Source organism: Diospyros lotus, chromosome 8 (assembly GCF_014633365.1).
Source record: "Diospyros lotus cultivar Yz01 chromosome 8, ASM1463336v1, whole genome shotgun sequence".
NCBI lineage: Eukaryota > Viridiplantae > Streptophyta > Magnoliopsida > Ericales > Ebenaceae > Diospyros > Diospyros lotus.
In genome coordinates, this window is record NC_068345.1 from 41,952,988 (window position 1) to 41,979,611 (window position 26,624).

At 38.4% G+C, this 26,624-nt stretch overlaps 6 protein-coding genes across 8 annotated transcripts in view; 4 read left to right on the plus strand and 2 right to left on the minus strand.

Annotated features, from left to right (window-relative positions):
- Positions 1-1,235: 1,235 nt before the first annotated feature.
- Positions 1,236-26,624, minus strand: part of LOC127808703 (uncharacterized) — a 27,997-nt gene continuing 2,608 nt past the window's right edge. Inside the window, exons 1-3 of one of the 2 annotated variants that reach the window (XM_052347280.1) lie at positions 4,083-4,329; positions 1,697-1,918; positions 1,236-1,579 (exon numbers count right to left, since the gene is read on the minus strand). In XM_052347280.1, the coding sequence (XP_052203240.1) occupies positions 1,358-1,579; positions 1,697-1,918; positions 4,083-4,259 (621 nt within the window). In that variant the 5' untranslated portion in view covers positions 4,260-4,329 and the 3' untranslated portion in view covers positions 1,236-1,357. Of the gene's footprint in view, positions 1,580-1,696; positions 1,919-4,082; positions 4,330-26,624 lie in introns of those variants that run through there. The other variant, XM_052347281.1, reaches the window with a different exon arrangement.
- On the plus strand, positions 4,889-9,522 carry LOC127808698 (uncharacterized). 2 transcript variants are annotated; one of them, XR_008024961.1, is made up of 6 exons: positions 4,889-5,514; positions 6,952-7,063; positions 7,163-7,334; positions 7,426-7,613; positions 8,906-9,084; positions 9,318-9,522. XR_008024961.1 is itself a non-coding variant. In XM_052347275.1 (6 exons), the coding sequence occupies exons 1-5, from the start codon at positions 5,126-5,128 to the stop codon at positions 9,063-9,065; spliced, it is 987 nt and encodes a 328-aa protein (XP_052203235.1). In that variant the 5' UTR covers positions 4,894-5,125; the 3' UTR covers positions 9,066-9,084; positions 9,318-9,522. The 2 variants fall into 2 exon arrangements, 1 of the variants encoding a protein (XP_052203235.1); XM_052347275.1 differs by having other exon boundaries at positions 4,894-5,514; positions 8,940-9,084.
- Positions 9,673-11,704, minus strand: LOC127808701 (uncharacterized). Its single transcript, XM_052347278.1, has 5 exons — positions 11,279-11,704; positions 11,060-11,171; positions 10,877-10,958; positions 10,313-10,364; positions 9,673-10,227 (listed from the first exon to the last, which is right to left on the minus strand). Exons 1-5 carry the CDS (start codon positions 11,651-11,653, stop codon positions 10,075-10,077), a joined length of 774 nt encoding a protein of 257 aa, XP_052203238.1. The 5' UTR covers positions 11,654-11,704; the 3' UTR covers positions 9,673-10,074.
- The window catches only part of LOC127808696 (uncharacterized), a gene marked incomplete in the record, with an annotated part of 30,099 nt that continues 15,778 nt past the window's right edge, over positions 12,304-26,624 (plus strand). Inside the window, 3 exon segments of the mRNA XM_052347273.1 lie at positions 12,304-12,509; positions 12,607-12,700; positions 13,293-13,380. Coding sequence (XP_052203233.1) covers positions 12,358-12,509; positions 12,607-12,700; positions 13,293-13,380 — 334 coding nt within the window.
- On the plus strand, positions 20,109-22,171 carry LOC127808704 (uncharacterized). The gene is made up of 2 exons (XM_052347283.1): positions 20,109-20,271; positions 21,206-22,171. The coding sequence occupies exons 1-2, from the start codon at positions 20,245-20,247 to the stop codon at positions 21,755-21,757; spliced, it is 579 nt and encodes a 192-aa protein (XP_052203243.1). The 5' UTR covers positions 20,109-20,244; the 3' UTR covers positions 21,758-22,171.
- Positions 24,193-26,624, plus strand: part of LOC127808695 (tonoplast dicarboxylate transporter) — a 49,662-nt gene continuing 47,230 nt past the window's right edge. The window contains exon 1 of the mRNA XM_052347271.1: positions 24,193-24,197. The gene's annotated coding sequence lies outside the window, so the exon portion shown is untranslated. The remainder of the gene's footprint in view (positions 24,198-26,624) is intronic.

A 26,624-nucleotide genomic window follows, 5' to 3' on the forward strand; every position in this document is an offset into this window, starting at 1 on the left:
GATATTTTATTTAATAAACTTTATTATTAAGTAAATTATAAATATTTAATGTTAATATATTATTAAAAAAATATATGCATTTTAAAGTTAATGAATTTTATAAAAAAAATTTCATTACAATAATAAAATATAAATAAATAAATATATTTTGAATTTTGAGTTTGTTTTTGGATGAAAATACTCAAAACAACTTTTTGTTGTTTTTAGTTTTCTTTATATTTTTTTTTATTTTTAAAAATATATTTTTAAAAACAGTAAAGAGAACGCATTTTCATTATTTTAGAAAATTGTAAACTAAAAATAACTTAAAAATAGTAAATTGAAAACTAAAAATGACTTGAAAACAGTAAAGAGAACGCAACTTAAGTCTTTTGCACACTCCTACAACAACAAAAATAACATATCCAGCCTTTATCCCACTATGTGGGGTCGGCTACATGAATTCTAGACTTTCATGTATTTCTGTCTTTTGTCATATCTTCATTTAGATCTATATATTTCATATCAAATTTTAATGTCTCTCCCAAAGTCTTATTGGGTCTACCTCTATCTCTTTTTGTGACTAATTGTTCCACTTCATCAACTCTCCTCACAGGAACGTCTCTTAGTCTCCTTCTCACATGACCAAACCATCTTAGTCTAGTCTATCTCATCTTTTCCTCGATTGGCACTACTCCTACCTTATTACGAATAACTTCATTTCTAATTTTATCCTTTTTTATATGTCCGCACATCCATCTTAACATCCTCATCTCCGCTACACTCGTCTTTTGCTCATGCTGGTATTTGACTGCCCAACATTCTGAGCCATATAGCAAGACTGGTCTTATAGCTGTCCTATAAAATTTTCCTTTCAATTTTAATGGGATTTTACCATCACATAAATTACCTAGAAGCCAACAAGTTGACAAGGCTAACATTGACCCTTGAAACTATTAATCTCTTCCCCATTTTCTCACTACTCTTTCCACGCTAGTACATTTTCTCACTTCCCCATTGGCATTTTCTGGCAATGGGGACAATAATCAGCATGCTCAGCAATCACACAAGAAGAAGGGTTATGTTCTACGAAGTTTGCATTTGACATGCTAAAGCAATACACTGATAACTAGAGGGGATGAGGACACGGTTCGCTCTTGAAACCACTAGTCACTTCAGCATTTTCTCACTACTATTTCCTTCATACAGGTGTGAATTTCCTTCTAAAGTAAATTGGGTGTTTGTGTGGAAGAGTCTGGACAAAAACCAATATGCTTAGCCATCACATAAAAAGAAGGGGCAAAATTTTCATTCGACATCCAAAAGCAATATATTGAATTGACAGAATAGATGAGGAGAATGTCAGCTCCTGAAACTACTATTCATTTCCCCATTTTCTCACTACTCTTTCCTTGGCAGAAATGTGGGTGTGGACTTCCTCCCTTCGGATGTTCTCAAAATTGACATGACTAGCGGGAGCTACCGTTCGCAAAATCCATGATGTTATAAAAGTCAATCCGTTTCTCATTCCTCGCAAAGCAAACAGCAGGGGGTTGAAAACAACAGCAAGCATCACCTCACCTTTCGCTATTATGAGATACTGTAAATGTAAAAGAGAAGTAATCTATGAGAGAGGAGAGAGGCAAAGAGATGCAGGGAAAATAATACACAAGAAAATCTGGGATTACAAGTGGGAAAGAGATGAGGAATTTCTTACCATAAGTATAATACCCAAGACAGCAAGACTTGCTTGCTGTGCTTCCTGCCAAGAGTTGTCATCATTGGATCCACCAAACCATCTTCCCCATCTAAACCAGCCTCCTCCACCAGTATCACCTCCACCCCCTGCCTCCTCTCTCTTCTTAATTTCTTTGTCCCATTTCTCAAATTCAGTTTTCTTTCCACCAAGTGCACTTTCTAAAGCTTTCCTCGCTTGTTCCTGCAACCAGATATGTTAAAATAAAGAGGTCGACAAGAAATGGAAAGAATGGAGAAAATGAATTAAAAAAAAAAAAAGGATAGAGAGAAAAGTAATTGCAAAAAACCAATAATGTACTTCGAAAAGAAACCACATAGCAGAATCTTATCATCCATGCTTCTATTTTCCTCGTTGAATAAAACTTCAACAGCATAACTCAATAAATTCACTAGCAAATTCTCTGGCAAAAATGCAAGGAGGATGTGTAGCTGATATAGCATCTTTTGGAATAAGATCATATCTGCAAGCAAGCCATTAAGTTTCCTTTGCACCCAACCTAAAGATCCTTTGGATGCCTGCCATTCCAGCTAGTGCTAACAATTCATGCAAGTTACAAGGATTCATTTTGCTACCATTTGGTTTTCATTTTGTTTTTACTATTATGGCAATGAAAACTGAAAATGACATTTGTTTTCTCATTTTTTATTCCATAAAGGTTTTTTCACAATTTTTGTTTGGTTTCCACAAATGAAAACCCCACAAAGTGTTTTCACAATTTTTGTTTCGTTCCCATTTTTCCTCCTCCACCACCAGTCATCACTGCTGACAACCAATATTGCCAGAAATCACCAGAATGGCATCGGCAGCAAGAAGTCGCTGTAAATGAACCTATCCCTCTGGAAACTCAGCGATCCCTTGGCATCCCCACACACCATACACTTGCTCTACTTGGTATTGCATGGAGGGTAGCTCTTGGTGCCATCATGGGGGAGTGCATTGATGCCTCCATCTTCCCTCAAGTGGGGTGAGGCAAAATCCAGGCCCATGGTGGAGTTGGCTGGGGATGTGGTTGGGTGTAGTGGTAGCCTTGGTGGGGGTGCACCGGATTGTGACTCCAAGAGGGGAAATGGTGGTGGCTGAAGGGGTGGCAATGCCACTGCTTCGCCAAATTCTGAGGGACTAAGATAGAGTGTGAGACAAGTGATGAAGAAAAATGAAAATTGTTTTTTTTTGAAGACAAAGTTGGGTGAAGTGGATTTGGAGGCAGATGTGTAATACGTTGATAGGGTAGAACCCACCATGGTTGACCAACATGTGATATTCTGCTCTCTTTCTCCATAGCTCTTTATAGTTGATAAGCCTCTGGTTTGCATATACGAGAGGGGTGTGTGTATAATAATTTTGGGAGTCAACAACTTGGAGGAATTGTTGGTGACCTCTGGGTTGCCAGTGATGATAGGGGTGGGAGAAAAACTTAAAAAAAGAAAATTCAAATACAAAATTGAATCAATAGAAGAAGCACAACACTTTACATCCACTCTATTGTTCCTGGAGAACAAAGGACTGTCTGACACATAATTAAAATAACAATTATCCGCTCAAGTTATGTGGCTTTGCTAATTTCAGCAATGTCATTGACTACTATCATGCAACTAGGCTCGTTCAACTGCAGGAGTTATTCCTATTACAACAAGTTTAGAGAGCATTGGTTGAATCAGATCAGATCATATAGTAATGAATGCCTCAATCAAAAACATCTTGAATGGTATTTTTTGCGTGTGTCTCCATGAGGCTAAATTCCATTAGACAGGAAAAAATCTTACCAAGTTGACTTTCTTGTAAATTCTTTCATGCAAAGTTCAGAAGACAGCATGTGGTAAAACTACTGATTAAGTGGCTAGCCATTGCCTCCAGATTGATGAAATAATGAATCAGTCTTCTAGTAAGTAATTTACGGCAACCAAGAAAAATCATTCAATCATAACCTCAAGGTAAAACAGGAAAGGAATACAATGTGCCACAGTCAATCAGTGGTTAGCGCGAAATTGGAGTTGGTTTCAGTGCCAATCCTGTCGAATTGAAAAACAGTTCTTTTATTGCCACAGAATTCGTATTCATTTCCAAAATTAGTTCCTAAAACTAGCAAGTCAAACGTGGAATAAGAGTTAACACAGTTTTCTTAAAATTCCAAATCCCCAACTCAGAGACAATCCAAGCAAATCCAGCAGCCATTAGCTGAATCGGAACCTAAGCCAAAACCGATTTCAGGATTCTTCACAAACATCTGTAAACAAGAGTCAGCAGACATCTGGGAAGTTTCCAAGCAAGCAAACAGGAAATAGAAAGGGTATGTTATGCAATCAATTCGACGAGATGAATAACGGCGGCCTTTTAGTTGGTTTACCTCCCTCCGATTATCCGAGAAGAGGCAAGTGAATCTGCCGTTGGAGTCGAGGCCGCGGCGCACAGAAGCCCAGCCGTCGCCACGTAGACGTGGGGAGCAGTCGGGACGGGTCGATGACCGGCAGTTTACGGCGGCTGCTGGAGGCGGAGGGCGCGGTAGGTTCAGGAATTGGGCCATGGACTTCGCTTTGACAGCTGGCTCCTCGCTCGCTTATGCTACGCTTTCAAGCTTGGATTTTGGTTTGGGTCCATGGGCTTTGGCCAATGGGCTTTTGCTTATAAGCTTCGAATTTTATAAATAAATTTAAACTCAAAATTAATAATAATTTAATTTAAATTTTTGGATTTATCATTGCTCTAATCATAAATTAAAACTAAATTTGGGTCTGATTTAGATTCTAAAATGTATATAATTATTATTATTATATTATATAAATCATATTAGATTAAGCCCACAAACCCAATGGTCTTCTAACACAATATTTGACATTACTTAATTCTTGCTTATATTCAGATTTACTCCAATATCAATCACATGACAATTAAAGTTTTTTTTTTTTTTTATGAAAAATAAATTATATTCTTTTTCTTTTTCTTTTTTTAATAAAACCCTAAGACAAGAATATAAATATTGCCATGTCTAGTAACTCACTTCTCCCATAAGGATATTATGGTAATTTCTAGCAACTTAAACTCGTCGCTCCGGACAGCCAGATCCGTCGGGAATTCAGTCCCAGCTCTTTATTTGTCTTTTTCCATTTATCTCTCTTCTGCTCTTTATCTTCTTTATTCTTTAAAGTAAAAGAGCGGACGCTGATGCGGCCTGAACTTTTGTCGACTTCCACTTTTACCCTCGATTCCCTTAACGCGTGGGCGCGAAGACAAAGGAACAACAAATCTCAAATACCATGGTTCCCTTCGATGCTTCGCCAATCAACCTGGAAGAGGAAGGGAGAGAGGGAGGGAACCGTTTGATGGTGGGTTGTGGTGGTTGGTGGTTGGTGTCTGATACTAATAGTAGTGTCATATGAAGGCAGCGTAGCCATGGTGTCCGACCAAGAGATAGCAAAAGGAGTAGAGGCTGTGCTCCGCCTCCGGCAATCTGACCCTAACACCGTCACAACCTTAAACGGCGTTGTTCAGCAACTGGAGGCGAAACTAGGCCTCGACCTGTCCCACAAGGCCAGCTTCATCAGCCATCAGATCAGCCTCCTCCTATCACCGACCCCCTCTACAGACCATTTGTCCCCTCAGTACCACCCCCAAGTCCCTTCCCACTTTGCCCTTCCCCCGCACCACCACCACCTCTACCGCTCCGCCGACGTTCTCAACTTCAACAACCCTCCGCCGCCGCAACCTCAACTGCAGAGACAACAAAGGGAAGCAAATGTTCTCAATGCGGCTGCTAATGCCTCTGAAATTCCGAAAGAAAGGTTTCCCCCCCCCCCCCGCCTCCCTTTTTTTCTCTCGGTTATCTTTTGTTTAGCCTTTTGGGTATTGTACATAATGCAAGCAAATTTTGTTTTCCTGGTAGTAAAATTAGGGTTGGTGTGGAGTTGGGTTTCTTGCCTCTTATCAGTTGTAGAAGTCATGATTTCATTTTTCTTCCCCAAAATAATTTCAAAAATGCTAATGGGTTGCCGTGAGGAAGTGTTAAACCTTGAAAATTTTCCTTCTTTTAAGGGGGAACAAATTCCCAGATTGCCTTTTAGCTTTTTATTCGTTAAGCAGGGGAACAGCTGCTCACTTTACTATTATTTGTTTTATCTATGAAGTAGACAATAGTTCGATGAATATTGCAGTTTTTACCTGCTAAAGAACAGGTTTCTCCTTGCAATGTCACCAATAGGAACAATCTGGCATATATTTGTAACGAAATGTTCCATTTTAATTGAATATATTTGTACAGGGAAAAGTGTGTGCTTGCTCACATGGTCGAGTATAAGGATTTGAGTCAAGTGCTCTAGGTAAGAACCACTGAGAACTTTACCTAAAGGGCTAGCAAAAAGTTAAAGGGCAGGGTAAAGATCATTTCAGTGAGGCATTATCATAAGCTATCATGGCCTTTCAATTAATAGTAGATATACTGAACTTCAAACCTAATTGATAAGTGCCAATTAAATAGCCTAACTCAATTCCTAGGTAAGTTTCTTGAATCATTTGCAATGCTTCTACAGTCTTGTCAGAGCTGTTATGGTGAAAGAGATTCAGAATAAAATTAGTAGCCTGCCCCACTTCATGGAATTACGACTTGTGATTGTTGTTGTAGAATGAAAAAAATGAGCTGAAACTCAGTTTACAGGCTAAATTATGCTCATAAGTAATTTATGTCTAGTTTTGGTTTTCCTTCCAATGGCTACTGTTTGAGCATATTTTGTCCACAAATGCGCTATTCTTTATATGTAAGGTGATACATAAAAAAGTGAGAATAGAAAGCAGGGTTGCAACTTAATGCTTTGGCATTTTGCCTTCTTGTGTTAGTGAACAGTTAGGTGCAGCAACTTACTGACATATGAATACATCAATATATTCATTGCTTTTATACTAAAACAGATGTCCCCTATTTTTTTAATATCAAAATTAATACGCTGGCATACTGTTCTCCTGATACTTTTCTCAGTGGAATGTAAGAAATGGCTAGCTGAAGAGTGTATGCATTGTGCTTGCACTTTCTATGGTTTGTCTCTCCTATTGAGCAGCAATACTGTATGCCCATTTTTGTTTTTTAACTTGCTTGACTTTTCAATATACATCTCTCTGCACTTCTTTTTTATTCAATGCACCAAAGATAACCTAGTATTATCTTTCACTGCAAAACTGTGCAATGTAGCATGTAACTTGATCGTCTGTCATTGAAAACTTTAATCTAGTACTCCTGCTGGAACCAAAAGAAGAGGAGGGTCAGGAGGCCTAAACAAGGTTTGTGGTGTTTCACCTGAACTTCAGGCCATTGTTGGTCAGCCAGCGCTGCCAAGGACTGAGGTGATTCTAAGACCAAGCTATTTCTTAGTCAATTTTATCTGTGATCTAAACCACTCCTTATTGTATGGGAATTCTATAATCTGCTTTTGGCTGGTTCAGATTGTGAAGCAGCTTTGGGCATATATTAGGAAAAACAATCTCCAGGATCCAAGCAACAAGAGGAATATAATCTGTGATGAAGCTTTACGCATTGTGTTTGAAACAGATTGCACTGATATGTTCAAGATGAATAAACTGCTTGCTAAACATATTATTCCTCTTGAACCTACGAGTATGTAATATGAAATACAACTCATTCGGTTCTGAGTTTTTCTCAGCTTGTATAGGTTTTATCCTTTTTACCCTTTTCCCTTAACATGCAGAAAAATCAGGCCAAGTTAAAAAGTTGAAGCTAGATGTTGAATCTGCAACTGGAAGTGTTGAATCTGGTCCACCTCTGGTAGTAATATCTGAAGCCCTTGCCAACTTTTTTGCTACTGGAGAAAAGGAGATGCTCCAATCAGAGGCCTTGAGATGTGTTTGGGAGTACATAAAGGTTAATCGTTTGGAGGTAGGCAGCCTTGTTGGTGTATTTCCGCCATTTACTTGATCATAGAGACAAGAGTATACCTCCCCTCTCTCTCTCGCATGTTATATATGAAAATATGAATGCATGAATGCATAAATGCATGTAGGTGACTATTGAGGGTATTTCACCATGCTTCTATGGGAAGTTGACTAAGCAGCTGACTTGTGCTATGTTGCTAATACTTAAGCCAACTTGCTAATCAGAAAATAAACTCCATACTTATTCATCTCTCAACGGTAACTTGTCAGTATCTGGTTAGTTGTTTGCTGGAATTATTCTAGGATAGTAGTAAACAGATCCTTACGGCTAAAACTTCAAAACCCCATTTAAGGAATAAGTATGTAGGTTTTGTACAACCTGATTTCTCGGCCAAACATAGATTAAGCGTGATACACAGTAAACCAAAACTTTAAATCAGAAAAGTATAAATGCAAGACACAGCGATATACGTGTTCGGATCAATAAATTCTACTCACGGCAGAGGCTCCGCCTCTAGTCAATCTACTAGATCTCAAGTTTACAAACGATTACAAGATCATGAACAGAAAAATAGAAACAGTATTGCAATACAACTGAAAAACAGAATGGAAAAACAACAAGATCAAGGTAGATCTGTTCTATACCGATCTCACGATCAAGGCAAAAATCTGTTCTATCAGTCAACAACCTCTCATGTCTCAGGCGTTTAAAACACATAGAGATTAAGCAATAACCGTTCTTACCGTCAGATCTTACCATGGAAGCAACCAAAGAATCGATTGAAACATAGATCAGAACGAAGGATTCACGAAGAGTGTCTCGCTTCAAGAATCGCCGACTTAGGGTTTTCAGAGAGAGAGAGAGCACAAAACAAATATCAGAAAGTTTTGGAGATTAGGGCATCGAGCTGCCCTTTTATAGCAACGCCAACATGGGTAATCAGGAATGGGCTCGGCCAGCAGCACAAGAGGCAACACGGAAATAATATGGGCTCGGCCCATATAAACACAACAGCCCAAAGATATTAATAACATGCAGCAGATATATATATTAACATCATATATATATAACAGCATATAATGAGACATATTTATATTTAAATGAAACAAATAAAAATGCATCTCAGCAACATGTAACAGCATGCCAAAAATCTGATAAAACTATTTTGAATCACATAATATCAACAAAGTACTATTCATAAGCCATAATCAGAAGCATTGTTGAACCTTATTTAACCTCCTTTGCTTGTGGCATTTCTTAAATTATTTTTGGTTTTCCATGTTTCATATTTGTAGATTTATTGGGAGTATCCTATTTTTGTTCTCATAGGATCCTATGAACTCAATGGCAATAATATGTGATGCAAAGCTTCGGGAGCTTTTTGGATGTGAAAGCATTTCTGCACTGGGTATATCAGAGATGTTGGCACGCCATCATCTATTCAAGCAATGCTGATTTCTGGTCATATGAACTGGTTAGTCCTAAAATGAACTTAAAGTGATCATCTTCTTGGAGCTAATTTTTATATTCTGTCAGTTTATAGCTTGTTAACTGTGTTGCCATCTTCTGCTATTGCTCGCTTTTGTGTCTATGTGTTGGTTTCACACTTGCGTCCCCCATCAGTTTCACTCATTCAGAATTACAAGGCTTTTTTTTTTTCACCTATGCTTGGCTGAATAATGCTATCTTCCATTTAATGTCTTGCAGGTTTGAAGTGATACTGCCGTCTAGTTATTTGTGATGCCATGGAAGATGCCCAATGAACATGTTGGCCTATATGTTGTTGTTCTCTTTATTTTTAGGTTCCTTTTGTTTATTGACTTGGTAGTTGTGATGCTTTGGGCGACTTGTTTATTTACAACTAGAATGTAAAAATGTACATTGGCAAGTGGAAACAGATGTTTTGTAATTATCCCATGAGCCTGGTTGAGATTTTGTTGTCAATCTAGAGTTATTATCCCTTGCAAATGTCTAACCTTCCTAGGCTGCATAGAAGTTGAAGTTTATTGGAGTAATAAGTTCTGTCGGCTTCCTGGCACCAGAGCCTTTGATGTGCATTTCAGTATCTCTTCTTCTCATGGACATAGAATTGATTAATCATGTTTCACATCCTGTTGACTTGGTCAGATGGGCAGAATTACGGATGAAGCGTGATATGATGTTATGGGCTGTGCCTGTTTCATGGATATGTAAACCCCAAGGCTTTGTTTCTTTCATCTTCATTTCGAATTTTGTTTCTTATAATGACCAATATGCAACGGTTGTTACATTGATGCTAGATTATGTGAAGCTGCAAGTTCTGTACATATCAATGAAGACTATATGATCGATCATCATCTGTTTTAGAAGCCATTTCCATTTGATTCTTCCTGACAAGATTCAGGCTTTGCTGCATTGTTGATTTGCCTCAAGGGAAGTCACTTTTGCAAGTAGAGGCACCAGGTGGTATGATTTGGATCTTATGCTATGGCTTCTTGCAAAAGAGCCTTGGAAACAAGAGTAAGGCTATCATGAGGAGAAGAGCCAGCAGGAGATATATTGATCTCTTCATATTACCCTTGAACACTGCATTGGATCCAATCTTGTCCATTACAGTCATCCAAGAACCCATCATTTTCTGCCAAAAATACAAATGAGAGTTGATTATACAGTCTCTTGGCAAAATTGTGTCGTAGATGTATCTTTGTCAATTTGTCGCTTACCAATCTAAGAGGTTCAATGTGAAGCAGTGGCTCCATGAACATCTCCACATTCCTAAGTCATCCATGTAACAGCCCAATGATAAGTTTAGAATTATTGTTAATACGTGCAAATTCATTAAATGCTATCCTATTTTGGTTTTTTTGCTAGAGAAAAGGGCAATGAGATTATGTTTTGACTTTTGTTAGCAAAAAGGATTAAACTAGTGCCAAGAGATCATTGCATGCAAAATGAGCATTGCCTAATTCCTATCTGGCTCATGAGGCTAGATTTTATGCTGGCCAATTTAATACTTTGTTGTTTATGGTATATATGAGAATTATCTCAAGTCATTGTGGATAACAATTATAAAAATTATTAGTGATTGTAATATTAACATCTTTACTTTTTAACTCTCGTTTAAGAATAACGGATGACTATTCAAATTTATATAGGGATATAACTCAAAATTGAAATCTCTAATTTCATTTAAACCTAATTTTTTTTAGAATGGCAAGTGACTATCCATGTGGAGTGACTCCATATAATCTTTTTTTTTTTTTTTATGTGATTATTACTTTCCTCACCTTATCATAACTTTCCCTTGGTAGGCATGGCACATGTACAAGCTGAAACCTTTCCCTAGAGGTACATGAGTCTTGTTGCATTCTGCAGGAAAAAGGGGAAAAGCTAAACAAGCACGCAGATCTCGTATCGCAAAATGCCTGCAAAAGAAGATAAATTTCTTCAAAAAAATTAGGAGGACAAACCTAAACTCCAAGAAACACCAACATTCATCCCATCATGAAGTGTGGGTTGCACCACAAACTGAATGCTAGTTCCCATGTTTTTCATCAGAGTGGAGAAGAAATCCAACACTTGCTGCAAGAAAACAACCCCGGCCAAATCAACTAAACAGATTGTCTATGACCACAAAATATCAACCCATCTTACATAAAACCAAGTGAAGGTGCTAATTTTGAACGCACCTTCTTCCCATAGAAGGGTTGAAACGTGGAGATGAAGTTGGATAGGCACTGGCATTCTTCCTCGATTATATCAGACAACTCGCTGATATTTCTGTGTTTTATTGCAGTATAAAGCTTAAGAACCGCCTCCAAAGCGCCGTTATCTTCCTCTCCTGATCCTGAATCTTTGGCGCTCAACGCCGCCATTGATATGCCTCCGTACCTTGAGCAGAAGCTGAATTGAATGAAATCTTTGCGGAGCAATAATGGTAAATGAACGACGGCGGAAATATTTGCTTTGTGAGGAGAGTTTTTGAGATGACATTTCAGACTGAGACAAGGAGTGTATGAAGTTCTTGCTCCACAGACCAATAATGGGAGTGACGCTGAGATCATTTTTTACAGCTGAATGTGGTGGAGGAGGAGGGCATTGGGCATACCCATCTGAATGTATATATGTTTGGAATTCACTCAATTAACAGGGCCAAGATCCAAGAATGCATATGTCTTGTAGAAGAAGAATACTGAGAAAGGCTTCAAACGTATGCAAACGAATAAAGAAAGCAAGCAACGTAGTATGGCAGCAAGCTAGGGATCTTTCCTGACCTGACAGTTGCAGCAAAGGCAATGAACGGAACAAAAGGAAGTTGGCACATTCTATTCTATATATTTAGTTATCCAAAAAAGGCCAAAACAATAGAACCCATGCTTCCATAATTAAACATTTTTCTTCCCTTTTTTTGTTTTAAAATACATAAAATCAAACAAAATTAAATTAAATTGATCTGAATAATAATAATAATTATATTATTATTATTATTATATGCTTCAATACTCTAGTTTTACATGTATATTGTGTGTGCTGTGCTCGACTTCTGGTTGCATTCTGTCTGTATGTATTGGGCCAAGTTTTACTTTTTCACGTCTCAGTTGTTGAGATTGGGCCTCAGGTTCTCATAAAGATGGTTGTTTTAGTTGGGCCTACACTGTGTTAAAAGGACACTATAAAGGAAGGGTCTTCGATGTTTTGGACTACTAAGGTCGTTGAAGTACCCAACATCAACAGCGAGCGAGAGAGAGAGAGGGGGTTGATTGATTCAATGGCGGAAGATTTGGTGTTAGACACAGCGATCAGAGACTGGGTGCTGATCCCTCTATCGGTGGTGATGGTTCTGATCGGAGTTCTTCGCTACTTCGTCTCCAAGCTCATGCGCTCTTCTCAGAACCCCGATGCCAAGATCGTCAAAGAAGGGTCTCTCTCTCTCTCTCTCTCTCTCTACACGTATATATGTATAGCCCTACGTGCGAATTTGATTTTTCTAATGTCATATTCCTTATGGGTCATTCAGGCAGGTTATAATTAGGGCTAGAAATCTACGAGCTGGCGCGAATTTCATTCCTGCTAAGTCGTTTCGAGCTCGTAGGGCTTACTTCAGCAACGAGGTTCGCTTTCATTCTTTCTTTTTGTTCGTTAAGTTTGTTGGAAGAAATTTTAATTTATCGTCTCAGGTTGACAAGAGGATAAAAGGATTGATTTTTTATTTAGGTTAAACTGGAAATTAATTGAATTCAAGCTTACGGCGCCTTGTAGATTGAATTTTTTTTTTATTTTAGTTGGTAATAGCTGTTGGAATTCAGTTATGGCGCTCTTGTTCTCATCAAAGCAAGCATTGTTAGCTATCTAAAATGAAAATATGAAGCCCGGCGCTAGAATCTTCAATTTGCCTTCAATAGTGGAAGTGATTTTGCTGCATTAATGGCTAATTTTCTACCAAATACCACGAGCTTCTGTATTTTAGATCCTATATGGTTTATAGGAATCATGATTAGTTTTATAGACAGAAATATAGTGATGGAGGCGACATTGGATAATGGCAACTTGGGTCAGCACGTAAACTGATTTAGGTCCAATAAATAAATGAAGCTTCTTTCAATATATCTTGACCTTAAATGTATGTGATACTTTCTAATCTTTGAAACAAATAGGCTTGGAGTCTACATAAACATTTTGAGGATTTTACATGTAATATTGCAGGAGACTGGTTTACTTCATGTCCCCAAGGGCCAGGCACAGAATGCACAGGCACAAATGTTTTCTGATCCAAACATGGCCATGGATATGATGAAGAAAAATCTTTCAATGATCATACCCCAGGTGCTGAATTTCTGTGTGGTTTTTCATCTTTTCTTCGTTGTGTACTCCTTTTCCTTTTGGGTTGCACTTGCTTGGGTATACTGCTTGTTTGCTGTTTTATATACTTATTTACTTTTCCGTTTGTTGGCCAGACTCTTACATTTGCCTGGGTTAACTTCTTCTTCTCTGGATTTGTAGCAGGTCAGTCTTTTTATCTCATTGAACTATAAGAAACATAAGAATTTGGTCTATTGGCCCATATCAAATTCATCCCTTTATGTTTCCAATAACTTGCTTATATGTTACTCGTATGCTTTGTATGTTTCTTTCTTGTGTTTTCCTGGATTGCTTGTCTTCAATCTACTGTTTTTGTTTTCTTTTGCCTTTTGGTTCCAAAATTGAAGAGAGTGCTTCTGCTTACATACATATTTCACATGTAATCCTTGAGTCTTCCAACCACATATGTCAGTGTGTGTGCATATTGATGTTATTAAGAATATATGTGCCTAATTTCTGTCTCTCCAGCAAAGATACCTTTTCCACTGACTCAGAGGTTTAGATCAATGCTGCAAAATGGTATTGACTTGAGCACTGTGGATGTTAGCTATGTCAGCAGTCGCTCATGGTACTTCTTCTTCTAGCTCTTCAACTGTCTTTGGCATCTAATGTAACATTATTTTATTGGCTAAAAGTAGCTGGTTGCTAACGGCGTTTTTTTGGTCAGGTATTTTCTAAATTTGTTTGGATTACGGGGTTTATTTAGTCTTATCTTGGGAGAGGAAAATGGTTAGTGTCATTTGACCTTTGAATCTATATTATGTTTCAACCTGTTCAGGTTTACACCTCAATCATCTTTTAATGAGGTCTGATTGTTAGTTTACAGTTTTGCAATTTCCATGAATACTAATTTTTTAGAAATTGACCTAATATTCTATTGCAGCCGTGGATGATACGCAGCGTATGATGCAAATGAGTGGATTTGGTTTTGATCCTAGCAAGGTTTGTTTTTCTCCAATGTTCCTTTTTTTGACTTTACATGTTTAAGCAGAACTTGAAAGTATACAAGCTTGAAAGATTCCCATTTTTTTGCTTTTCCTCTCAGACAACTCTCTTACATGGTATTTATTCTGTGTCATGAAAACTGTAGTTAGGTGATGTAGTATGTGTCCAAGCTCTGGCTTCATTCCACGGTTAACTGGGGGATGTTTTTGAAAGTCCCTTTTGAACTTGTTGGGTGAACCACAGCTGAGTTTGATGGAGGTCATCTAGCTTCTAGGGAATTTTTTTTCTCTTAGTAGGTAAATATCACTATACATCTTGGCAATGGAGATGGCAGCCATTTTGGATTGGTTAAGAAGTTTGTTTCTTTAAAGATTTTACTAATAATGAGGATTGTTAAAATATGAGTAACTGATGTGAGGATATTAAGTTAGACGTGTGGCCATACAAGAGAAAATAAAATTAAAAAATGAAATTATACATAATAAGGTTAGAGTGATGCCTATTAAAGATAAAATGCGTGAAACAGATGAAAATGATTTGACCATGTCATGTATGAAAAGAAGCTATTTAGATGCATCTGTGAGGCTCATGGATGGAGTAGAAGAAATTTATAGTAAGAGAGAGAGGAAGACCAAAGAAAATTTGATAGGGAGCCCTTAAACACGATATGAGGTATAACGACCTTGCAAAGTATATGTCCATGGATATAAATGGTTTGAAAATCAGAATTCATGAAGCAGATTCGAGTGGAGTAGTTGTTGTGAAGATGAGGGCTGCATGGGCCAGTTGGGCACAATTTGGAGTCTTATATGTACATCCAAACTCTAGACCCTTAGTTCATTTTGTAAGTTACTAGTGTCTGTGCAGAGATTCAATGCTGATATGGTGGACAAGTTCTTCTTTAAGTATCAATAAGTGGCTTGTATCCTGTTGCATGCAGTAATGTTGATAAAAATCTCAAAGTCTTAAGGCTTCTAAGCTGCCTATTGTGGATCAAAAGAAGTGTGTGATCCCTGTCTTTTATCAGATTTTTTCTAGTTCTATGTGTCTTATCTTTGTTTTATGCAATAAAGGCCCTCTTAGGTAGAGGCTCCTTTTGTTAGTTTTTAGTATAAAGGTGGTTGTGGACATTCAGCAGTTTTCTCATGTCAGGATTCTTGTTGTAATACTAGTTTCCAAGATGAACAAGCTCATATTTTTAGAAAATGTAATGAACATACTTATCTGAAAATAATAGTAATATTAATAAGATGGGTTGATAAAGTTGCGCTCATGGAAGGTGCTGCTATGGAGTTCTAGGTAGATTGATTTGGTAACCTCCCAGTTGCCACCAACAGACTTTTTACTTGGACTGTTTGGTCAAACATTGGTTAATGGGAAAAAAGGCACCGGTTTATCTTTCTCTTTTTTATCATCCATCGGGTTATCTGAATGAGATGGGGGTGGAAATATCTATAAAACTAGCCATCGGGTTTATCTTGATTCACTAACACAAAGGCCATGGTTTCAGCATTAGATATGCGGTTCAGATTCTGATATTGGAATTAAGTATGTGCTCAAAAGACTAATTGTTACGAGGAAATCCTGTTCTTTTGAATTGAAGACTGCTTTCAAACAAGTGGATTGAGTTTTAGGAAAATTGGAATTTTTTCTTTTTTAGTTGCAGTATTATTTTCCCAAGAAAAGGGGTGTTCATGTCAAGATCACATGTAACGCCATCTTCTTGATTCTACCTGTGATCCTGAAGCATGGTAAACTGGCTCTCCCTGTTTGATTTTGGCTTTCCCCAGGGTGTTATTTCCTTGAACTAGATAAAAGGGGGCATCAACTGGTTGCTTTTTGTTTGTTATCAATCAGTTATCACTAGAAGGTACTAATGAAAGGAATGCATGAGGTTACTTGCTTTGCAAGGGTCAGGGAATATTTGTTTTTGGAAATAGTCTTACCCCTCTTTTTAAAGAGGCTGCTTAACTTGAATCCATGACCTTCTAATTAAAAAGGAAAAACCTACCATTGGTATCAGTGCTTGCCCTGCACTAGAGGGTACTAACACCTTAGATATTTTTGTTTTGAACCGCATAATCTTAAACAAGATGCTCATATTCCTACTTTTGTACATTTATGGGATGTTTCTTAACGTCAAATGTGATGACTAAAACCTGGAAAGAATAGAATGTTACTGCTTGGGCTTGTGAAATGTCTGAATGGGGGGTATGTGATGTACAACATTCAACGTACGCAAGCAACATTAGAACATTGTCTATACTTGATTGGTGAACTAGTACAAAAACATTTTAAAGTACAATCTCATATTTATCTCAATGGGCTTATTTGTATCTTATTGTCCCAGTTTGTTGGGCTTCCAAAATAAACCTAAATAAATACCTTTCAGCCCGATAACTGAGGTCAACCCCGCATCTTCCTTGTAAGCTTCAAACTTCAAAGTACATGAGTTTCTTAACATATTGATGCCCCATCTCTTCTCTTCTAAGAGAAGCAATATAGTCAGAACAAATATACATCAGATATTAAGCTACTTTCTCTTTGATTATGATAGACTAGGATTAGAGTTCTTTGGTATTTATTACATTAGCTTTATATCACCTTTTGGATATGAAATGTGATTCATAAGAGTTCAGATCATGAATTGATTCTTATTTGACATTCTTTGTGCTGTTAATTTAGAGTTTGGGAGCTGAGAAAGACGGTCTTGACATAATTCAGCACGAATGGGCCCTGCCAAAATTTGAGCAGCGAGCCGAAGCAGCATTGAGAAAATTTGTGAGCTGATTGTGGGAAGATCTGATTTTCCTTCTGGGTCAGTTTTCCCATGGATTTTCATGCGACCTTCCATCCCGATGAAACTGTTTACACCAGCAATGAACTCTTACCGTGCATGATACCAGCAATATATAACTCAGCTCTAGTCGCTTTCTCTCTTAACCTGGTTCTATTTAGAAACGCAAACTCTGCAGGTTTCTGCCTGTAACTGTAATAACTTCAGTTAGTCGCCTAATCTCAGAATTACAGCGATTGGCATGATGAACTGTTCCCTTAGTTGAACTGCAATGTACCGAATTCGATTGCTTTTTCAAGTCTATTTGTGTTTGTAATGGTTCACGTCCGGTAATCTTGGGGGGGGGGGGGGTGGTGTTGTTTGAGAATGGCCATGGGCAAGTTTAAACTTTGAGACTGACCAGCATCAAGCTGAGCTGTGGCAGCAGAAACAGTTGGGACCTTCTGAACCTTCACATCTGATGCTTATTGCTAAGGAAGGCGCAGAGTAGACAGCCCTTTTATAGTGGACCAGGACTGTGCGTTGATTTCAAAAGAATCGAAACGCATTTGCCTTGCCGACAAGTAATGATTCGAAGAAAAGAAACCATGCCCCCAAAAGAACTTTTGAGGTTGTTGTATTGCCCGCTGGCTTCATTCAACTGATTGAAATTCCGAGGTTGTTCTGTAGCCACTGGCTTCATTCAACTGATTGAGCACCCAGACATGCACGGCTGCTTTTTAGTTTCTTTCAAAGCAAGCCCTTTAATTCAACCGCAATCTTATGGGTGGGTGTAAACGCAAGTATCAATGATCAAAATTGAAAGACTTTGTTTTACTTTTGCGGTACAAAATGCAAAATGTAATGATAATAGGCCCCATGTTATTAGAGGCTTTTATCAAAGGCATGACATCTGCTTGCTGCCACCTTCCACCTGAAAGTTGATGTGGCTTTGCCTTTGCCCATTACGGCATTACTTTAGCCATCTGATTCTGATTGATGGTTTGGTTTATATTTACTGGTATTAAGAGTCACTATTTCTCTTATCTTCACTGTTCATCATTATTATTCTTTTATTATGTTAAAAGGAAATACAGCTTCCTTTTCCTGTTAGAAAAGCTTTTCATCTTCTCTTCTTCAATTGAAGGCCCCATTTGAAAGTCACATTGAAGCGTCATGTGAATGTGACATGTTCATTTCCTTTTTTGGCACCTAAATAAAGGGGCTTGCCCACTGCCCTCTGCCCGCCAATGGGGTCACCCATCTGGCCTAAATGAATCCGAATCAGAAGCAGCCATCCGGAATCCGGATCAGTGACTCTCTCTGTCTGTGACGCAGAACCAAAGATAAGTGCCACTTAAGACTTTCATCCCATAGCAAGAATACACGTGGCATGTGACTGTGTGTGGACCCCATATGTGGGGCCACTCTCCCACCGTCCACCTTTCAATCAGCCGTTTCCATCTTTACAGAATTCATTCATACATACACGTCAGACACAGCACATCAATATGGCCACACGGAATTGGGTGCACATTCACATGCACGCGAGCGAAGCAAAGGAACGGAAGGATCAACCAAATCTCAAGACATCACGCTCCGTCTGATACCCAATTGTCACCTTGTTATGATGCATGGCATTGAGATTCACAATACCACTTTCTTAATTCAATCACTGCTCCTCATCGTGACCTTGGCAAAGGCGTCCTTATTGGTGGACCCCGATCCAACCAAGCTCATGACTGTGATCCAGCGTGGCAGATCCGGAGGAGTGGGCCCCAGTTCACGAGCCCGGATCCGGAAAAGCATCCCACACGTTTGGGGCCCAGCTTCTTTAGAAAGGGCGGTGTCCATGTGTAAGCCCAGTTGGCCTGTGTCGAAAAGGAAAACAAAGTTGGTCGTATCATCAATTTTGATGCTTTGAATTGTGATCGTAGGTTTGGGGGGGGGGGGGTTCCCATTTAGGGCCCCCGTCCTAATCCTACTACAAGTCCCCATTTCTTTGTTTGCCTTTTGCCTTTGCCCCCATGAATTCCTTAATTAAAGAGAGAAATTTTCGTTTTTGACCACAACAGTTGAATTAATCAAAAATCCTTCCCTCCCTCCCTCCCTCATGTGTGACAAATCTGAGGATTTTATTTATTATTTGTCACCACTATGGGAAGTGAGTTTCAGCATTTCTTTCATCTTTTTGACAATAGAATTAATTAACTGAAGGAGAAGGACACTGCCATGAATTGAAATTCAAAAAATACAAAAACATAAAAAAGATTCCATTCTTAGATGTATAGATTTGATGCAGTAAATTGGCTGCTTCTGTAATTTGTATTTGCCTTTTATGATGATGTTGAGGAAATCTAGCCACTACCCACTACCCCAATAGCCCCATCATCCAACAAAATCATGGCTTAAATCTGGGAATTCAGGACACACTAATTAATTACTTTCTGCTTTTCCTAAAAAGAGGGGGATTAGAGAGGGAAATTAATTAATTAACAAATGGAAATGGTAGAGCATGAAAGCATGATAATCCCTACTAATGTGGCCTACTGCAGAGTAAAGAGGGGAGGGAAGGGGGGGGTGATAAATGATAAATGATAAATGATAGTGATATAGCCATTGAGAAATGAGAAATGGCCTCCACCACCATGTGGAATTCCAGCCCATTTTCAGGGTTACAATGACAGACAGGCTATCAAATTAGGAAAAATTACCCCAAAAATAAATATATACTTCTTTAATTAGAGAAAGAAAACACTTACAACTGGACATGCTCATGTGTCGTTTCATGTTAGGAGATGTGAGATGTCAGTTTGCTGAGATTCCCTTCCCCGCGGTGCTATTGCATTTGCCCTCACTGCTCTCTTCTTTTTTTATTGATTCTAATTATATTTTTATATGCCATCACACCATCTATACATATATATATATAGCTCTCCCATGAACCAATCCTCACAACCCATATCAGTATCACTACTCTTTCCACTCTCCCTTCCCTAATTATTCACTTTGCTCTTTGTGTTTCAAGTTTTCTTTCCCCACTAAGTGTGTATTTGCCTCTTTCTTTTACTTCCAATGGCCACTGTTGACGTTACTGTTGAGGTAACACAACTAGTTTTCGTAGTGTAGCATCTGTGATCATTTTCTTTTTTAAGAACTATATAGCTTAATGCATGCTGATCTACTCAATTTGATGGTGAGAATTAATTGTTTCTAGAGTAGCAATCTCTAGAAACCCAGTTCCAGATCCAGCCTACAAGTTTTGTTTCTCATGAATCAAGCATTCGATTTCTTTTTCTTTCTCAATTAGATAAGTAACAAGCTTGTTCTTGTTGATCTATCCATCTGGTGCATATCTAGTTCTAATCGTAGAATTCATTTGATGTTACATTGAGTGTTAGCTACCTACTACCATAATCAACTCACTGGCTGGAGATAAGAACCCACAAGTGGTTCTTTGCAAATAGTAGAAACAAGAAGAAAAAAAAAAGTGATAATCGTCCATCAGTCAAGCTTGACAGTATGTGATTGATCACTGATCATGCTCCACCTTCAGTGATATAAGATGATCAGCCCATCATCTAACTGCTGCTACTTCGGAGTGATCTCCTAAGTTGCAGTCGGTTTTACATATTATAGTTTAATTTGGTGCAAGCTAACGTGGATAGATATCTACACATCCCCACAAGGTTGAAGCTGGTTTAGTTTGCCTCGTCATTCTCTTCTCTCTTTCTCTCTTGAGTTTTCTAAGTGGAAAGAGGAAGATAAGGAGAAGAAACTAAAACAAGATCATGATCGTCCAAGCCCATGTTAACTATACGCACTCTTGGCAAAACTTGTCGGGCTTTCCAATGTTTTTTTTGGGGGGGGGGCCTGTGTTCAGTATGAAAATCAGAACATTGAACCATTGATCAGTATAATTTGAGGGCAAGATTAATTTAATTCTAGAATATTACGCATTCATGGTATATGTTTATCATAGATGATGTTCGTTTTCTCTACTATTGCTTCAAAGATCTAAGACTGGGTCTTGTAGGTCCCTCCTGTCGCCCCAGCATTGCCAGAAAACGAAACAATTCATGAAGCGAGCAAGACCCAAGAGCCACAGCCGGAGCCCGAGCCAGAAGAAGAACAAGTGGGTGCACCAGCTGCCCCAGAAGGAGTTGAAGTGGCTCCCCCAGAACAGCCAGTGGCTGAGCCAGAAGTAGAGGAAGTGGCCGCACCACCTGCCCAACATGAGGAAGCTGTGGCTGCACCGGAAGAGAAAGTGGCTGCCCCAGAAGAAGCAGAAGTGGGTGCACCAGCTGCACCAGAAGGAGTTGAAGTGGCTCCCTCAGAACAGCCAGTGGCTGTGCTAGTAGTAGAGGAAGTGGCCGCACCACCTGGCCCACAAGAGGAAGCTGTGGCTGCACCAGAAGAGGAAGTGGCTGCCCCAGTGGGTGCACCGGGTGCCCCAGAAGAAGTTGAAGCGGCTGTCCCAGAGGAGCCAGCGCCAAAAATGACTGAAGAACCAAATGAGGCAGCACCAGCACCCGAAGAACCAGCCGCTGAGGGAGTGGTGGCTTCAGCTGATAAGACTGAGGAATAGACAGACAAGACATAAGAAGTGAAACTGCAGCAGAAGCTTGTTTACCAGTGGGCTCTCCTAAGGTTGCATTGCATGTCGAGTCGAGTTGAGTTTGTAATCTCATTTTTAGCCTATTTTTGGTTATTCGCCACCTCCACTACTACTACTACTACTACTACTACTACTATTAAGTTAAATTAAGCTTTTGTATGGGAGTTCTGGAAGCTAGGACCAATATTTGATCCCTGGGTTCCACGTCAGCATAGTTGCCAAGTGGCATATTGGGTTTGGTGCATACGGTGAAGGGTCGAGGCTTGTGGAACATGTATGGATGTCATCGGTCCCAGGAGGGTCAATTGAGTTCGAGACAGTGTGTTGAGATGTGGTCTCTAGGCTTGAATAATAACAACAATAATAATATTTCATTTTTGTTTATTATTATTAATAATATAAATTTTCTTTTGATCTTGGGTGGGGGCTGCATCTGCATCCTTGAGGAAATATTCAAATAAATCCTTATTAATTCCACCTGGTTTTTGAGTTCCATTTTGAAATAAAAAAATTAACTAAATTTGTATACAAAAAGAAAAAAATAATACAACACAATAGACCTGTTGAAACGAAATGTGCAGTGCAGCTACTTTGGAGATGAAGATGAATCTCTCTTGAAGATATTTTATCTCATCTCCAAGAGATTAAATATCACAAGCGAAGTGAAAGATGACATCTATGCTTCTCATCTCTCTTGAAGATATTTCATCTCATCTCCAAGAGATTAAATATCACAAGTGAAGTGAAAGGTGACATCTATGCTTCCAACGGTACGCTTAAGATAAGATGAAGGGCTCAAACTTCCCAAAGGCAAAAAGACAAAGGTTCTAACTTCTAACACCATTATAGAACCGAAATCTCAAGGGGGACAGTTTCTACACAAGCTTTATAAGCGAAGTTTAATATGTACAGGCAAATTTTCTTCCTTGCTTAACCTATCTGTTTTAATTATTTATTTATAGTAGTACCTACATATATAAACAGTTGAGGCACAGAAATTAAGAGACTTCATTTTTTTTTTTTTGGGGGGGGGGGGGGGGGAGGGGGGGCGCGCAAAACACAAAAGGGACTGAAATTCCCTACTACATAGATAACAGAAGAGCTAGCATTTTTTACCCTATGACCTGTACAAAGCAGCATACAAACTTTCCTTTTTATGTGCAATCTAAGTCCAAATCTCACCAAGTACCAAAGCTGCAGCCAACATGTTCCTGGGTCACAATTTGAAGCCGATCTTGCATGACAGACATTGAAGTATAAGGCGGAAAGCAAAGTCGGTAGAAGCAAGTGTGCGAAGAAGGCAAGCGATCAGAGGGTTCTGAAGACTTGTATATGTAAAGATGAGAAGCCAAACCACCAAAGCCCTCTACGGGTAGATATTTTATTGAAGTCCAAAAAAATAGGAGAACCTTTCTCTGCTCAGCTGACATTCGCCCTACAATCTGCAAGATTCTCGAGAAATTAAAAGAAATAATCAGTTAGTGGTGGGGGTTGGGGAAGGGGGCATTAACTTGGTCTTTATATAGGATACTAGAACAAAAATTTGACTCAATGAAACCTGATCAATCCCCTAACTACTTTTGCATAGACAATTCAATTCTGTATTAACATCCATTGATATATTTCTTCTCAACTGATGCACCATTTTGCATGTCAACGGGGAGAAAAATTCAAAATAAAGAATCTGTGCACTTATTTCATCTTGCTTGCATGAATGCACAGCACAACCTTCTGGGGTTGTAACGCCTCCAACTTGAATTATGTTATTAACTCCAAACCCATTCTCTGTTACTCAAAAAGCCTTCCTATTTCAGACCAATTCTGCATCATCCAGCCGTAAACTAGTGCTGCTTTACACATCTATTTCTTTATTTCTTTAAAAACCTTTAGAAAAATAAAAGACATTGTAAGAAAATTAGGGAATCCAAAACAAGTAAAAAATAAAACAAAAATAAATGTTAGCACCTGGGAAATAAACATCTCAGGCTGAGCACTAGGAATGCCTCACCTGGAAATGATGTGCATTATCCGTACACTTAATCATTTTCTTCACAAATTCACATCCTATCTACCATCAGCACCCACGTATCAATTTAGCAGCACAATTGCCTCATCATATTGACTCACAAAATGACTTCAAAACAGATCAAATTATAATAAATCTACTCATCTTTAGCAGAGTATACTACTCAGATATGAAAGGGTATCTTAGACAAAAGGTTACCTTGAATGCTTGATCACAAGAACTTGCCTCCTCATTCAAACTAATTGTAAATTGATAGTTATGGATTATCTTAAGTTTCTATATAATCATTGAATAAATGTTGCTTAGGCACCACAAATTAAGTTTACCTATGAACAGAATTGCTTGATTGGAGGTGATAATGAGCCATGCTGGAAAAGCACTGAGCTCTCATCAAATATGCAGACTGTAAAAGCCCGGTGCCCTAAACCCCCATAATTCCTTTGCCAATAAAAATGGCTACATGTTGGAAGCTCTAGAGAAAAGATAAATTGCCTCATGTCAGCCACATCTCACTTCAGAAAAGACTGTTATAAGCAAACTCAAAATAATCTCACTACATATGAACCTCACTGTCCTTCAGTGGTCAAGTATTTCATGATGTCGAGAAGACCCACGACATCTTGCTAATAATGGTCTTCTGTTCTCTTGCCATGCATGTCCCAACATCTGCTTTCTCAATTCATCAGTTCCTTCAACATGCGTTTCAACAAGCAAACATTCTAGCTCACAAAATATTATGAACCTCCAGTGAGCAGGAGTTCTACCAATATCAGGCTATATCATTTAGCAATAAGCTGGAAGCAACTGACATGCTTCGTCTGTCAGGCTTATTCAGACTCATTTTGAACACTACAGTTTTCACAGAAAAAGAAAATGTTGGCAACATTCAGATATCTGTTGGATGTTAATCTTTAACTGTCACATGTTTCAATTCTTAAATTTCATAGGATCACATTCCACATTCCACATTGATGGCCCTATTCTTACCTCATACCCAGTCTTAGATATAAAGCTTCTCAGCAGAATGGTCACTTAAACATTAACTTAATCTTGGTTTCAAAATTGAAACTGATACTATTGGGCATGATAACTAAGTGACAAGTGAGCTAGGACCGCTGCATCGGTGCCCGGATGTAGTGATAAATGAGCAAGGGTTCCAGCATTTGCTTGGACGGATGTGGGTAAAGAAGTTAGTCCAAAATCAAAACCAAAATCAAATCAAAACCAAAACCAAAATCAAAATCAAAAACAAAATCAAATTCAAAGTCAAGGCCAAAAACAAAATCAAATCCAAAGTCAAGGCCAAAAACAAAATCATAGATTAAGGATTGGGTCATGGAACATAGGAACATTAACAGGCAAAGCTATGGAAGTGGTGGATGTGATGATTAGGAGAAAAATTAATATTATGTGCCTTCAAGAGACGAGATGGGTAGGGAAAAAAGCAAAAATTTTATCAGAAGCTGGATATAAAATATGGTACACAGAAACTGATCGAGCGAAAAATGGAGTGGGGATTATTATGGATAAAAGCTTAATAGATGAGGTAGTGGATGTAAAGAGAATAGGGGATAGGATTATTATGGTGAAGATTAGTCTAGGAAGAATGACTATGAATATCTTTAGTACAAATGCACCACAAGTGGGTTTAGGTGATGAGATAAAAGCAAAATTCTGGGAGGACTTAAAGGGACTCATACAAATGATACCAAGAGGAGAGAAAGTGATTATAGGAGGTGACTTAAATGGGCACGTGGGTAGAGACGGAAACGGATATAGAGAGGTACACGGAGGGTATGGATTTGGGGAAATTAATAATGAGGGTAAATCTATCCTAGATTTTGCTATGGCATATGGGTTCATTATAACCAATACTAGGTTCAAAAAACGGGACGAACACTTAATCACATATAAAAATATCATCTCAAGCACCCAAATAGATTACTTTCTCATGAGACAAGAGGATCGGTTATGTTGTAGGAATTGTAAGGTGATACCGGGAGAGTGTTTGACTACTCAACATAGACTTCTAATACTTGACGTCCAAGTAAGAAATTGGAAGAGAAAAAATCACATAAAACAAAATCCAAGAATCAGGTGGTGGAATTTAAAAGGGGAGAAACAACTAATCTTCAAAGAAAAATTAAGGGGTAGAAGGGAATGGAATGGAGAAAGACAGACAAACCAAATGTGGAAAGAAATGGCTAATGCTCTGAGAAGCATGGCAAAGGTAGTCTTTGGAGAGATAAATGGTAGAGCCCCTAACCTTAAGGAGTCTTGGTGGTGGAATGAAGAGGTACAATTGAAAATTAAAAATAAGAAAACTTGTTATAAGGCGGTATATCAATGCAACAATGAAGAAAATCAAAAAAATTATAAAGAAGCAAAAAAGGCAGCAAAAAGAGCTGTTAGTGAAGCAAGATCAAAAGCATATAAGAATCTATATAAACGACTTGATACAAAAGATGGAGAAAGGGATATATATAAATTAGCTAAAGCAAGAGAAAGAAAAACACGGGATTTAAATCAAGTGAAATGCATAAAAGATGACAATCAAAATGTTTTAGTAAATGAGGGAGCGATTAAGGAGAGATGGAAGGAGTATTTCACAAAATTATTCAATGATGGTGGTGACACAAGAGTTAGGTTGGGACATCTTAGTAATTTCGAAGGGAATGTGAGCTACACATTCTATCGACGCATAAGTTCAAATGAAATAAGGCAAGCATTAAAAAAGAAGAAAAATCATAAGGCAGTGGGACCAGATAATATACCAATAGAAGCATGAAAATGCATGGGGAAGAGGGCATC